A 14,825-nucleotide genomic window follows, 5' to 3' on the forward strand; every position below is an offset into this window, starting at 1 on the left:
GTGGGGGGGGGGGTTAGAAAATGGTTTCGGATTTTTCCATTACTAAAAATGTTTCACTAGACACGGTTTAATGATTTAAACGTCCCCCCCCTGTCATCCCTCTTGCAAATATATGTTTTTAAAAAACTAGATTTAATTATTTTTAATTGACTAAGTACTGACTTAAATCTTAACCCCGTGGTCTGAAAGGGACCGTTAGCGTAATTTTAATCAACTTTTTACTTAAAGAGGGACATCTCCGATTCACAACGGTACCCTTTAAACATTTGGCAGAAAACGGATGACAGACTATTCCTGATTTATCTAAAGAAACTCTCGTAATTGTTGAACACTTTGTTTGTAAGCAAATAAATATTTAATTTATAAAATATTGCATTTTTTAATAATTAAGGACTGCTGATGGTTGGAACTGACTCCCATACACCCAACGGTGGAGGTCTTGGAGGACTCTGTATCGGAGTTGGTGGAGCTGATGCTGTGGATGTTATGGCAGATATCCCCTGGGAGCTCAAGTGCCCAAAGGTATGAATTGAATATAGACAACTTCATTGCGTTGGGAGCAATTTTTTGCGGGCTTTAAAAGATTTCCGAGATATATATATATATATTCATTGTTCAAGGATTCAATAATAACGTAATAATTAAAATGATGAATAAGTCATGTAATGAGTAATGGTCAATGTCGTCTATTTTAGCATTTTGCATAATTTGTGTGTCTATATATGTATTATGTATAATTGACAAAATCACCCTTAAAAAAAGTTTAGCACACAAGCTCAATTGGTTCAATACACAAGTGTTCCTTTAAAAAGTTCAAACGTCTAAGAAGCCATTAACAGCTACATGTAAAAAACGAAATATTTCTAAATAAATATACCATGTTACACTATAAAAGTGTGCTCGCCAAAAAAATTACAATTTTCAAATTAGAACTGCTACCTGAGCAATTTACCTAATTCACCTTAGTTTTGAGCTATCTACCTAATTGTACCCTTAGATATGAGCTTTCTACCTGATTTTGACCCCTATCTATATATCAGATTGACCCCCTAGATATGAAATGATTTCTGATTTACCTCCTAGCTATAAACTATATACCAGATTGAACCACTAGCTGTTAACTTTCTATCCCTAGCTATTAAATGATATCTAATTGACTTCCTAGTTATGAACTACTACCAGATTGACCCCCTAGCTCTGAACTATCTACCTGATGGACCCACTAGCTCTGAACTATCTACATGGTTGACCACCTAGCTCTGAACTATCTACCTGAGGGACCCACTAGCTCTGAACTATCTACATTCTACATGTTTGACCACCTAGCTATAAACTGCCACCTGATTGATAATAAATTTTGAAAACAATATAATAATATTTTTATTTGACGTTTATGTTGACCTAAATTAAAGAATTTTCCCTCGTTTTGATCTTTTTATTAAAACAGGTGATTGGAGTTAAACTGACCGGTAAGCTGAGAGGATGGACTAGTCCCAAGGACGTTATTCTAAAGGTAAAAAATACAGTTTTATCCCCAGTACGTACCTTTTGCAAAAACTGGATTTTTGTTATTATTTTTAAGTTGTGCCGAATAAGTTATATTTAATTTGAATTTTAGAAGTTAGTAATCTTTTATGTGATTTTGATTTAAAATTTCTGGTTTAATTCATAAATTATTAATTTTAGTTATGTAATTAAGAACGTTTTAAAGATTTTCATGGTGTTAGATAAAATTAACGGGACAGCTGAATATTATTAACCTCTAGGAATATATTTCGTCATTATCATTGCAATTGTAATGTAGGAATGGGAACCATCTGTAACATGGGAGCTGAGATTGGAGCAACTACATCTGTATTCCCCTTTAACAGTAGGATGGCTGACTACCTAGCGGCTACTGAGAGGTAGGATATTTATCTAACTGTAATTTAATGATTCGTTAACAGTCAAAACTACTTTCAAGCACTTTTACCTGAAGTGATTATCGTAATTTAAAGTGAACCTTCATTTCATTTAAACATTGGCATGCCTATTCACATAGGTACGCTGTAGACCTTTGTCCTTTATCTTATCAATAATGTGGAAGCTGTCGTTATTGTTTCTTTAGCAGAAATCTGTTTGTCACTTACAGAAAACCCTCAAATCATCAAAATAATAATGATAAATTTAAAGCGTAGATATATCATCTATTCTTGGTCCTACCACGCTTTCAAGGATACCGTCTTCAGACATTCTGAAAATGGAGAGCCATTTAAAATTTACAGTGTAATAATACAATAACATGCATTAATGCTAGGTCTTGGAACCAACAGCATACAGTCATCTTCTTATATATCAATTCGATAAAAACGAAATTCAATTTAAAGTTTTGAATTCTACCATTTCTGTTTTGTTCCGTGTGCTTACGTACAGGAAATTCACAAACGATACTATGATGTAAACCGCAGAGCGTGTTTTCTATTCCAAGAACCAAACACAATAGTCGTCGTTTCAAGCTGCAACGATATACATAGAAACACAGATAAACTATTAATCAATTAACAGCTCCTCTTTGTTTACTTGTAAATAAATAAAAAGAAGATTTTTAGACCTCCTAACTTGACAAGAAAGTCGGCCTTGTTGTATTGATAAAATCGGCGACAACTGTATGTTATTTATTTTATCTTAATTAGGAAATCTATTGCTGATGTGGCGGCTAAGTATAGTTCAGCACTTCTATCACCTGACCCAGGATGTCATTATGATGAGGTCGGACTTCTTGGGGAAATTTACTGAATTCATTTTTATTTATTTTATTATTTTTTCTTGTTGAATTTTTTTCTTGTTTAGTTTATTATTTTTCTTGTTGAATTTATAATTTTTCTTGTTATAGATCATTTTAATCATCAACATTATTATAATTTTTATTATAATTTTATTACCACTACCATTATCATTAATCAATATTTTACATTATTATCATCACACCTGAAAGTATTGTCAACTTAAACTTAATGAAACCTTCCATTAGAAATTTCAATTAAAGATGAATGATTAAAAATGAGTAGGTCTTGAGATCTGATCGCATGTAAAAAAGTTAAAACTTTCATCAATGAAATAAAAAGTTCAAAATAATTCATCTGTTTGTAATGGGTTTTAATAATTAACAAAATATTTAGGTTATCGAGATCAACCTTGATACATTAGAACCTCATGTAAACGGACCCTTTACTCCTGATCTATGCACTCCAATCTCCAAGCTCGGTAATTATTTTTTTAATAACTTTAATATCGGAATAAGATAAGCTTGTGTTTATTTTAACGTCACGTCTTTTTATAATTCTTATGTTTCTCACCAAAATTTGGCGAAACTGCATTTAATTTCCTACTAAGTGTATTTTTTATTGGTTTCTGGGCTTTGTAAATTGTGTTTTTTACCTTTAAGGAGAGACAGCTAAGGCTTCTGGATGGCCTCTAGAGGTCAAGGATGGCTTGATTGGATCCTGTACCAACTCCAGCTACGAGGATATGAGTAGAGTAGCTTCACTCATCAAGCAGGTAGATTAAACTTTAGTTCTCTCAAGATACCAAACCTTCCCAATAAAAATAATTACTCCTGTTATTTATTTCTAAGAACTGAAAGAACTGAATATAAAACCATAGTTGGATAAATATTTGAACTCCAAACTATAGAAGATTGTCTCCATATGAGCCCCAGACATTATTATTAACCTCTTGTTGTTAGGCATTAGACAAAGGGCTGAAAGCCAAGGGAACTTTCTATATTACTCCTGGATCAGAGCAGATTAGAGCAACTATTGAGAGAGATGGACTTGCTGAAACAATGAGAGAATTCGGAGGTAAGTGTTATAATTTTGTGCCTTGCTGATTACATTGGACAAATAAGAGAAAAGTGATGAAATTTGACTTTAAAACATTAAGAGATTGGTTTCCAAAACCCTCCTGTGAATGTTGACTGAATTAGAAATGTTTGAAAGGAATTGTGTTGGCTAATGCCTGTGGACCTTGCATTGGACAGTGGGACAGGAAAAATGTAAAGAAAGGAGAGAAGAATACTATCGTCACATCTTACAACAGGTTGGGTTTTACATTTGCTAAAGCTAAAAAAAAAGTTGGATTTTCTTTAAAATAACAGAAACGGAGCCAACAGATATTCTCATTAGTGCTCATTTAGTTTTTATTTGCAGTATTTGTCTGTATTTTGTATTCTAGCTTTGTTTGTTTTATCGTAAATGTAATGAAAGCTGGAATCCAAAATGTTTTATTTATTTGTATATTATTGTAGGAACTTTACTGGAAGAAATGACGCTAACCCCGCCACTCACGGTTTCGTTACTTCTCCTGAGATGACAGTTGCACTCACTCTTGCAGGTAAATAAAACAGGGGTGTATATTTTTCAAAATAAAAAGTAGTTCATAAAATCTTGCATAAAGGAAAGTCTTCAGATGAACCCCTGAATGAACGTGTCTCCAAAATATGTTTCGGGGCTAGAATTCGGAATATTTAATTGGATAGTGATCTAGCTAAACTAGTCATTAAAAAATTAGAACCTTCTTTACAAATATTTAAAAAATCTCTTAATATTGAACTTAAAATATAATGTCTAATTGAATCTATGTCTCTATTTTTTTACAGGAACTCTTGACTTCAATCCTCTGACTGATAAACTGAAGGCAGCTGATGGATCTGATTTTCTGTTGAATTCTCCGTATGGTGATGAGCTCCCCCAGAGAGGTTTTGATGCTGGTGAAGATACCTACCAGGCTCCTCCTGCTGATGGTTCAGCTGTTGTTGTTAACGTCAACCCTAGCTCAGACCGTCTTCAGCTCCTTCATCCCTTCGAACAAATATTTGTGTATTGTACAATGTGCAGGTATTTACTGGGTTGTGGTTGGAGATGAGAACTACGGAGAAGGAAGCTCTAGAGAACACGCTGCTCTTGAACCTAGATTCCTCGGGGGTAGAGCTATCATCACTAAATCATTTGCCAGGTTAGAATACAGTAATTAACTCTATATTGGGCGGTTAACCACTCTATATTGGGCGGTTAACTACTATTTAGTTGATCAAATACGTGCTTTTGGCTGATTACTCATTTCTTAACAATCTTAATTGGGTTGAAGCATTGTAGACTTGATTTCTTTTTTCTGGTTGTTATTTTAGTTTTCATTGAATACTTAACACTAAGAAAAGTATTCGAGAATTTGTTGAATTATTTGTTAACCGCCTTTTGACCAACATTACAGACCTATGATTCCCCCAACAAATGGACGTTTAGTAAGATAACGCCCCACTTTGGGAAGCTTTTGTGAAAATATTTGCGCAGTTTCATCTCAAAAGATGATAAAATTGTGAACATCTACTTTATATACTTAACCACAGGTTTTCTCGACCAATTTTGCCTACAAAACATCACTCGCTCTAGATGTTTTGTAGACAAAATTTGTGTTGGGAACCCTTGGTAAAGTAAAATTCCTTAAACTTTCAGCTCTGTAATTGTACTGTAAAAGTTGTACGCTCCCTTAGCCTGTTATCAAATATTTTATTGTTTAGAATCCACGAAACTAACTTGAAGAAGCAGGGTATGCTACCTCTAACCTTCGCAGATAAAGCTGATTATGACAAGATCCGACCTGATGATAAGATTTCTATTCTTGGTCTCAAGGAGTTCGCTCCTGCCAGGGTAATTATACTCTCATATCGTGATTCCGAAATATTCAAAAACGCTTATTTTTTTTTTTAAACATTTTTCTCTGCATATGATTTTTTTTCTTAAATGATTTCTATTTTTAAGCCTTGTCTCAATGATGATCAGAAAAAAAAGATTGTTGAGAAGATTTATGTTTTCGATCGAATAAGGGAAATTATGAACTCTCTTGGGAAGGAGAAGGGAGGGGGACTTTGCTAAATCTGGTGTTTCTTGAATTTTGAGTAAAAATTTTTTTATTGATTGTTATATTGTTTAGCCTGTAACTGCTTGTCTGCACCATGCTGATGGTAGCTCTGAGAATATTGTTCTCAATCATACATTTAACGAGCAGCAGATCTCATGGTTCCACGCCGGGTCAGCTCTCAACAGGATGAAGCAGATGATGAACTAGAGCTTTATAAACATACTAGTGACAATACAGCAGTACAACCACATTCACAACAAACATAAATAATAATGATTCCGCGATTATTAAATCTCCTTTTTCTGTTCTCCTAAATTACTCGATGAATAATGTTAACTATTTAATATGTATGGAAATAAACCATCTTGAATGCATTTTTTGAAAATTTTAGGACAGAAAATAAAATTCATTTTGAGTTTAATTTTTTTTAAACTGCGCTAGGGGCGATAAAGAGGTATTCACAAGTCAAAAACTGGACACTTCTGAAAACTATTCTAAAAAGATGAACAATTTGACAAGTGAAGAATGATATTTCGTCATTTTGAGAACATATTTTTACAGATAGGATTGTATTATATCAGCCCAACGTTACATCTGTCCTACGAGACTTCGGACCTACTTGCACGTGGTTTTCAGTAGCTTCTAGCTGCTGTTGGTCTGATGAACCGTATCTCGGTTAAACACTCAATTGAAAAAAAAATTAGTGTATCCGACCTACTGCAGGTCTGTTGCACACTTATCTGAATAGGTTAAATGCAGACCTTTTGTAGGTGGGATGCACTGCATCTGCATCTCAGATGAAAACCTTAGTAGGTCGGATGCACACATTTTATTTGTCAGACGACGCATATTTATGGAAAGATGCACAGTTATTAAGTAGTCGCAGCGCTCTGCCCAGAAATTGTCCTAACCAAACCTCGGCAATCACTTAAGTCAATTTGATAATGTGGTCGCAGCGCTCGGCCCAGACTGAACCAAACCTAATTCATCAGACCTAGAAAAAGTTCATCCGACCTAAAAAAAAAGTGAATCCGACCTACAAAAGTATGTGAATCCGACAAATTTTTGTGCAACGGTAGCAGCGAGATCCTTATGCTAGCTCTGTCAACTATACATACTGCAGTTCCTGTGTGGGTCGGATTAAAACAAAATAGAATGTACATCCGACCTATAGCTTTCGTTAATCCGATGTTGCAGTAAGGGTCAGAAGTATCGTAGGACCAAAGTAACCTTACCGCTAATCTACAGAATTCTAAATGCTGTAAATGCTTTTGTTTCCAAAAGGTAATGAATTACGACAACTCGAATAAAATCTTCTTTCCTGTAAATATTAACAGTTTTGTGGCTTTCAGATTCAGATTGAATTTATTGGTGGAATTGGGGTGGAAAATATCATGGGAAAAGAANAGTAAAACAAGAAAATTGCAGTATACAAACAGAGTAAACTTGTCCGTCTTCACTATTCATCTTGCGGAGACATTATAGACACATCTTTACAGTCTTTTACCGTTTTCATAAAATAAACTCTAGCAGACATAATAATATTATTTCTTTTGAAATTAGGTATTACAATGCTAATTCATAACAAAGACGATATCGAATTCGTCACTGAATTCCCATGTTTTTTGGGACACCCTGTACAATATCTGTATTATCTAAACCTTATTCTCATACAATTTCTTTATTATCTAAACCTTAATCTCATACAATCTTTATTATCTAAACCTTATTCTCATACAATCTTTATTATCTAAACCTTACGCTTATACAATCTTTTTTCTACGTTTTTATTTTTGATTTTTTACAAAATTGTATAAATCATCAGATGATATTTGCAAAGTCTCAATTCACTTCTTCTTGTTAGTGAATCATCGATTTTACGGCTAATTTTGTCTCAATCTTTTTCTGCAATCTGCTGATATACAGGGTGTCTTCATGCAACTTCTTTATTTAAGGCAGAGATTGGAGGGGGGGGCACCCTCGGTCCCTCCCCCTGCACTTTAAATTATCTAAACTGCAGAGGGGCCTTTTAATGAATTCTCAATTTGCTAATGGTAAAGTTGATAGTGTAGAGCTAATCATCAAATCCTTTCCAGTTAAATGGTCAATTTCGTTTTTTATTCTTGATTTCTCGATTTTGGGTATCTCAGAGTGGCTTCTGGTGACGTCGAGTTCTGGAACAAGTAGATATAAGGAGGTAAGGAATGTACATTCTTATACAATTTTTATAATATAAACCTTCCTCTCATTCCATCTTTATCATATGAACATTATTCTTATACAATCTTTATCATATGAACATTATTCTTATACAATCTTTATCATATGAACATTACTCTCATTCAATCTGTATATATGAACATTATTCTTATACAATCTTTATCATATTAACATTATTCTTATACAATCTTTATCATATGAACATTATTCTTATACAATCTTTATCATATGAACATGTTCTTATACAATCTTTATCATATGAACATTATTCTTATACAATCTTTATCATATGAACATTATTCTTATACAATCTTTATCATATGAACATTACTCTCATTCAATCTGTATATATGAACATTATTCTTATACAATCTTTATCATATTAACATTATTCTTATACAATCTTTATCATATGAACATTATTCTTATACAATCTTTATCATATGGACATTATTCTTATACAATCTTTATCATATGAACATTATTCTTATACAATCTTTTTCATATGAACATTATTCTTATACAATCTTTATCATATGAACCTTACTCTCATTCAATCTTTATTATATGAACATTATTTTTATACAATCCTTATCATATGAACATTATTCTTATACAATCTTTATCATATGAACCTTACTCTAATTCAATCTGTATTATATGAACATTATTCTTATACAATCTTTATCATATGAACATTATTCTTATACAATCTTTATCATATGAACATTATTCTTATACAATCTTTATCATATGAACATTATTCTTATACAATCTTTATCATATGAACATTATTCTTATACAATCTTTATCATATGAACATTATTCTTATACAATCTTTATCATATGAACATTATTCTTATACAATCTTTATCATATGAACCTTACTCTTATTCAATCTTTATTATATGAACATTATTCTTATACAATCTTTATGATATAAACCTTACTCTCATTCAATCATTATTATATGAACATTATTCTTATACAATCTTTATGATATAAACCTTACTCTCATTCAATCATTATTATATGAACATTATTCTTATACAATCTTTATGATATAAACCTTACTCTCATTCAATCATTATTATATGAAAATTATTCTTATACAATCTTTATGATATAAACCTTACTCTCATTCAATCATTATTATATGAAAATTATTCTTATACAATCTTTATGATATAAACCTTACTCTCATTCAATCATTATTATATGAACCTTATTCTTATACAATCTTTATGATATAAACCTTACTCTCATTCAATCTTTATTATATGAACATTATTCTTATACAATCCTTATCATATGAACCTTACTCTCATTCAATCTTTATTATCTGAAAAGGAATATCATAGAATTTATTCAAATAAATTTAGAAGAATTAGAAAAATATGTTTTCTTTATTGAGCATAGGAGAGTAGAAGATCCTCCTCAGTTACCCCGAAACATGTTTCAAGAATCTGTATTTCATCCTCCCAACCTCCATCCTGAATATATAATATATCATCCTCCAAACCTCCATCGAGGATGTATAATATATCATCCTCCCAACCTCCATCCTCCATCCATAAAACTATTGACACTTGTGACGTAAGAATACAACTGTACTGAGAGTGTACAAATTCTACGTTGCCATCCATTGTACTAGAATCTAGAGTGTACAAATTCTACGTTGCCATCTATTGCACTAGAATCTATTTAATCCCTAATAAAAACCAATATAATCAAATAGATAGTCAAGTACAATAGATAGCAACGTAGAATTTGTATACTCTCAGTACAGTTATGTTCTTACGTCATTAGTGTCATTTCTTATTTTCTGTTTTTACACTTTTTTTTTAATCGTGGAAAACATGTCAACTCTAGTGTGAGAAAATATGGTTTTCCTTGTTATATTATGACACTTGTGACGTCATGCATAATTGGTCCATTTCTCTGTTGCCGCCTGTTGTACTTGATAATCTATTTGAATATAATCAATAATCATTATAATGATCCCATGAATAATAGATAATACCTCATCTTCTTCCTCCCACTCATCTTCAGACCAATGTTCTAAACTCTCCTTGTGATGTTCTAACTCCATTACAGAGTTGAACAATGTTTCACACGTAGAACACCTAAATAGTGGAAATTTACTTCAAATTTAGAATAAAATATTTGAAATGTTATTTCTAATTTGCACTTGCACACGCTTTCTGTAATCATTGATAATTCAGAACTAAGAATATTTCAAGTAATATACCAAATCTTTTATAGTCCCAATATCTAAGTTAGACTGCATGTCTATGAAGTTTATTACCCGCAATGTCTACACTACGTACATGTTGGTCTAAATATATTATAGTGTATTACCTCCAATGTCTGTCAGTCTATTTAGTATATTACCCCTCCCCCTGCATTGNTTGTTTAATCTAAAATCTTTTTATAATCTCTGAAAACCTTGTTTCTGGTTCTTGAGCTAATTTTTGAGAGTTTTCAACTGATTTGCAGCAGCACTCTATCCTACATTTTTTCGGCTTGAAAAGGGGTTAATTCTGAACATTTACTCCGTTAATTCTAAAGCAGAAATGTACACATACATTATAAAGAAATGATAGCTAGTTGAATAAAATTTTCAAAGAGAAAATAATGGAAATAATATGGATTCTTAATCATACAAACCTTTCAAGGGTACCGTTGTGAATCCGAAAATACAACTCTTTAAATGGAGAGTTCATTTGACTAAGATATTGTAAAATTCGTTTATTCCATCGATTAGAATCAAATATTGAGTTCTGCTTTAACTTTAAATTCAGATCTAAAAGCAAGTAAACCGGGGGGTTTATTCTTAACCCTTTCTCACAACTTAACATTAAAAATTTTTATTTTAAAATCGAAAATCTTATTTTGAAATAATAGAATTATTTATCAAATGTTATAACTAAGAACGTTATTATATAGTATTGCAAAAATGAGTAAAGAATGTTAAGATAGGAGGTATTTTGGCGCCAAAATAAAATGTCGGTAATAAAATGGTGGTTGGCTCAGCCACGTGCGTAAATTGTACTGACCTTTCTTCGGTTTGCGCCAATTTATCATATCTTTTTCTGCTCCTTCTTCATTATATCTTTATTTCTTTAGGAAATGATGAAAATCATAAAAATGTGAAACCTTTAGTACCATCTACAATAATTTCCTTTTGTAAGGTAAAATGAATGAAGTAAAAAAAAATGATTTTATTTTTGTCCCAAAATAAAAGAATTTATCACTTTAAAGTTAAATGTAATATATATATAATCATTAAAATGGAGTTTTTGTTAAAACTTTTTTTATTTTCATAACCTGTAATGAACATTTCTGAGGAATATTGTTTCCTTTAATTTCATTATATATTAACAATAAATTCAATGAACAGATTTTTTGATTGAATGGACAGTTAATACTGGAGTTGCATGTAATGAAGAGTTTCGAGAAAATATTTGAAAAATGAAATTCAAAATGTTAGACAGCAAGGAAAAATAAACAATTTAATTTTTGTTGTAGCCATTGAATCATAGTAGCTTCCTGGCTCCCGTGGCTTAGTGAGTAGCGTCACAAGGTACGGTGAAAAGATTGCAACTAAAATTGTAATCTAGCAATGAACATCTTGCTTGCTCCCAGCATTCCGACCAATGTTATTAAATTACATAACATGCAAAACCTGTCAACACTCAAATCGGCCCGGGTGATGTAATGATTGAGTAGTTTCGATGAAGTATACGCCTCCATGAGACAGTTGTAATAAACTTCTCTGGTGCGCGAACCTCACCCAATTCAGTTGGTGGTCAAAAAAAAAAATTCATAAACAATTTAAATAATATGTTACCCCGGACTATGATTGAGATTTTAGAGAAAAATGGAATAAAGAAATGATATTGTTCCTTGTTGAAGTCCCAATGATAAGACTGATAATTGCACTGAGTATCTTGCTTAGTGTGAATCTTCCTCCCTATATAGAAATATTAGCAAGTAATCAAATCTAAGGATTTTATCACAACTTTATCACTTTTATTACAATTTTAATATATTCAACAAGGCAAAATAGACTTTTACAAAATTTGAATATTTTATGATCTTGTTACTTTTGGAAAAGGTCATGTTATTCCATGTTTTTTTAGAAGGGGGGGGGGGGTCAAAGTTTATTTACATGAAAATACAAAAATATCCATATTATTTTTTAATTAAAAAGACGTCCAAAAACAAATTTTTACTAAAGTGTAAACTTGTTGTAAAGAATCATTATTCTATTGATCTCGATATTCAATCTGAGCACTTTTAAATTTGAGGATTAATGCTTGATCCTACGATTAGTAATTCATATTGTTTAATGGAAATAAATGCATAAAGGGACTGTTAAGGAAAAATTAAATGGAGTATAGGATGAAACCTAAACACGTCAGGAGTTTTAAACTTTGTTACAGAGATGCAAAGGATCTGCATAATAACCAAATATTCAAAATTAGGCACTATGCCAATTTTATTCTTATTAGAGTCTCTTAGAGCCAGATTGCTCTAAACATAATATTAAAGACTTTTTTATCTATCAAATAAGAATACATAGAGAAGTGTCTAAAATCTACAAACTTTGATAACGCGGAGGAAAGATCTAATATTCTGATTTACTTGAATTCTATCTGATGTCCTTGTCTCGAGAAATTGATAACAACTGTGTCAACGCTATACCAAAACTTATATACATATATATATATGTATATATATGTGGTATAGACATCGCAGTTTTAAATAGATCAGATTCAGCAAATACTCAACGAATCTAATAATTATATATGTAAATAACGTTGACACAGTTTTATATCAATTTTTCGAGACAGGAACATCAGATAGAACTCATTTTGGTCGCGATCAACTCCTATATTGTTTAGGTTTTAGCCTATACCCCCTTTCATTTTTCCTTAACACTCCCTTTAATCCTGAGATCCACACAAAAGTACTGACATGTGGTCAAAGAAATCTTCAAGACCAGAATATTAGATCTTTCCTCCGCGTTATTAAAGTTTGTAGATATTAGACACTTTTTTATTTATTCTTATTTGTTAGATAAAAAATTCTTTAATATTATATTTAGAGCAATCTGGCTCCCAGGGACTTTAATTTGAATAAGATTGGCATAGTGCCTAATTTTGAATATTTGGTTATTATTATAATCATATTCAATCTGAGCACTTTTAAATTTGAGGATTAATGCTTGATCCTACGATTAGTAATCCATATTGTTTAACGGAAATAAATGCTTAAAGGGACTGTTAAGGAAAAATTAAATGGGGTATAGGATGAAACCTAAACACGTCAGGAGTTTTAAACTTTGTTACAAAGATCCATAGGATCTGAATAATAACCAAATATTCAAAATTAGGCATTATGCCAATCTTATTCAAATTAAAGTTCCTGAGAGCCATATTGCTCTAAACATAATATTAAAGACTTTTTTATCTAACAAATAAGAATAAATAGGGAAGTGTCTAATATCCACAAAATTTAAAAGATCTAATATTCTGGTTTATTTGAGTTCTATCTGATGTCCTTGTCTCGAGAAATTGATAACAACTGTGTCAACGTTATACCAAAACTTATATATATATATATGAGATGTGGTATAGACATCGCAAATTTAAACAGATCGGTGTCCGAATTTAATGAATTTGAACCGGGGTTTAAATCTCACCCCGAACTAACGAGAGAGAGAAGCATTCGGTCTCTTTTATTTGAAATCAAACGTGTTTTCGTCTATAACTCAACAGTCTTTAGACTTACAGATTTGTTTGTTTTATACTTTTTCATTTAAAATGTATATGCCAACACAAATATATTCATAATAAAATGCTATAAAATTATGTAAAAGGGTTCAAATTGTGATCGAAAGTCACAGTTTTCTGAAATATTGACAGAACCGTTAATCCACGTGATCTGCCAAAAACTGGTTTTAATTTAGCGCCGGCTTAAATCTCGCAAAATTGAATACAATTTTAAGTGGAACCAACTATATTTGAGCCGCGGCTTGAATTTAAGCCGCGGCTCAAATTCTTTAAATTCGGCCTCAGATTCAGCAAGTACGCAACGAATCTGAAAATTATATATCAATTTATATCAATTTTTCGAGACAGGAACTTCCGATAGAACTAATTTAGGTTTTATATTGGTTAGGTTTTAGCCTATACCCCCTTTCAATTTTCCTTAACAGTCCCTTTAATCCTGAGATACACAACACAAATATTCTGACATATGGTCAAAGAAGTCTTCAAGACCAGAATGTTAGATCTTTCCTCCGCGTTTTTAAATTTTGTAGATTTTAAACACTTTTCTAATTATTCTTATTTGTTAGATATATTATATTTAGAGCAATCTGGCTCTCAGGGACTTTAATTTGAATAAGATTGGCATAATGCCTAATTTTGAATATTTGGTTATTATGAAAATTTTGAATAGGGGAACTGCAGTCCCTTCGCATCTCTGTAACAAAGTTCAAAACTTTCGGGGTAATAGCTTTCAGAAACACAAGGATTGCAATAAATTCCAGTGTAAATAGCACGAAAGGCTTTAGAATATATCTAGAGCAATAAAAGTTGGTGGCAAACAACTCAGGATAAAATATTTTCATGCAAGATATTATTTTAAATTTTTAAGTTAATTAGCTGAAGATAGTTTAAGAAAGATTGATCTTAATT

The 14,825-nt window shown here is 31.6% G+C and overlaps 1 protein-coding gene and 1 long non-coding RNA gene across 2 annotated transcripts in view; one reads left to right on the top strand and one right to left on the bottom strand.

Annotated features, from left to right (window-relative positions):
• The window catches only part of LOC111713053 (aconitate hydratase, mitochondrial-like), a 10,618-nt gene extending 4,349 nt beyond the window's left edge, over positions 1 to 6,269 (top strand). Inside the window, 14 exon segments of the mRNA XM_023487844.1 lie at positions 392 to 522; positions 1,448 to 1,513; positions 1,712 to 1,780; positions 1,783 to 1,904; positions 2,673 to 2,748; positions 3,159 to 3,243; positions 3,425 to 3,537; positions 3,725 to 3,839; positions 3,978 to 4,077; positions 4,286 to 4,371; positions 4,637 to 4,846; positions 4,848 to 4,992; positions 5,555 to 5,684; positions 5,968 to 6,269. Coding sequence (XP_023343612.1) covers positions 392 to 522; positions 1,448 to 1,513; positions 1,712 to 1,780; positions 1,783 to 1,904; positions 2,673 to 2,748; positions 3,159 to 3,243; positions 3,425 to 3,537; positions 3,725 to 3,839; positions 3,978 to 4,077; positions 4,286 to 4,371; positions 4,637 to 4,846; positions 4,848 to 4,992; positions 5,555 to 5,684; positions 5,968 to 6,102 — 1,583 coding nt within the window. The 3' untranslated portion in view covers positions 6,103 to 6,269.
• A 3,168-nt stretch (positions 6,270 to 9,437) lies between these two features.
• On the bottom strand, positions 9,438 to 10,236 carry LOC111713056 (uncharacterized). The gene is made up of 2 exons (XR_002767595.1): positions 10,139 to 10,236; positions 9,438 to 9,608 (listed from the first exon to the last, which is right to left on the bottom strand). It is a non-coding gene; the product is annotated as an uncharacterized LOC111713056 (long non-coding RNA).
• Between the last annotated feature and the right edge of the window lie 4,589 nt (positions 10,237 to 14,825).

This window comes from Eurytemora carolleeae, unplaced genomic scaffold, assembly GCF_000591075.1.
Source record: "Eurytemora carolleeae unplaced genomic scaffold, Eaff_2.0 scaffold1360, whole genome shotgun sequence".
Taxonomy (NCBI): Eukaryota; Metazoa; Arthropoda; class Copepoda; order Calanoida; family Temoridae; genus Eurytemora; species Eurytemora carolleeae.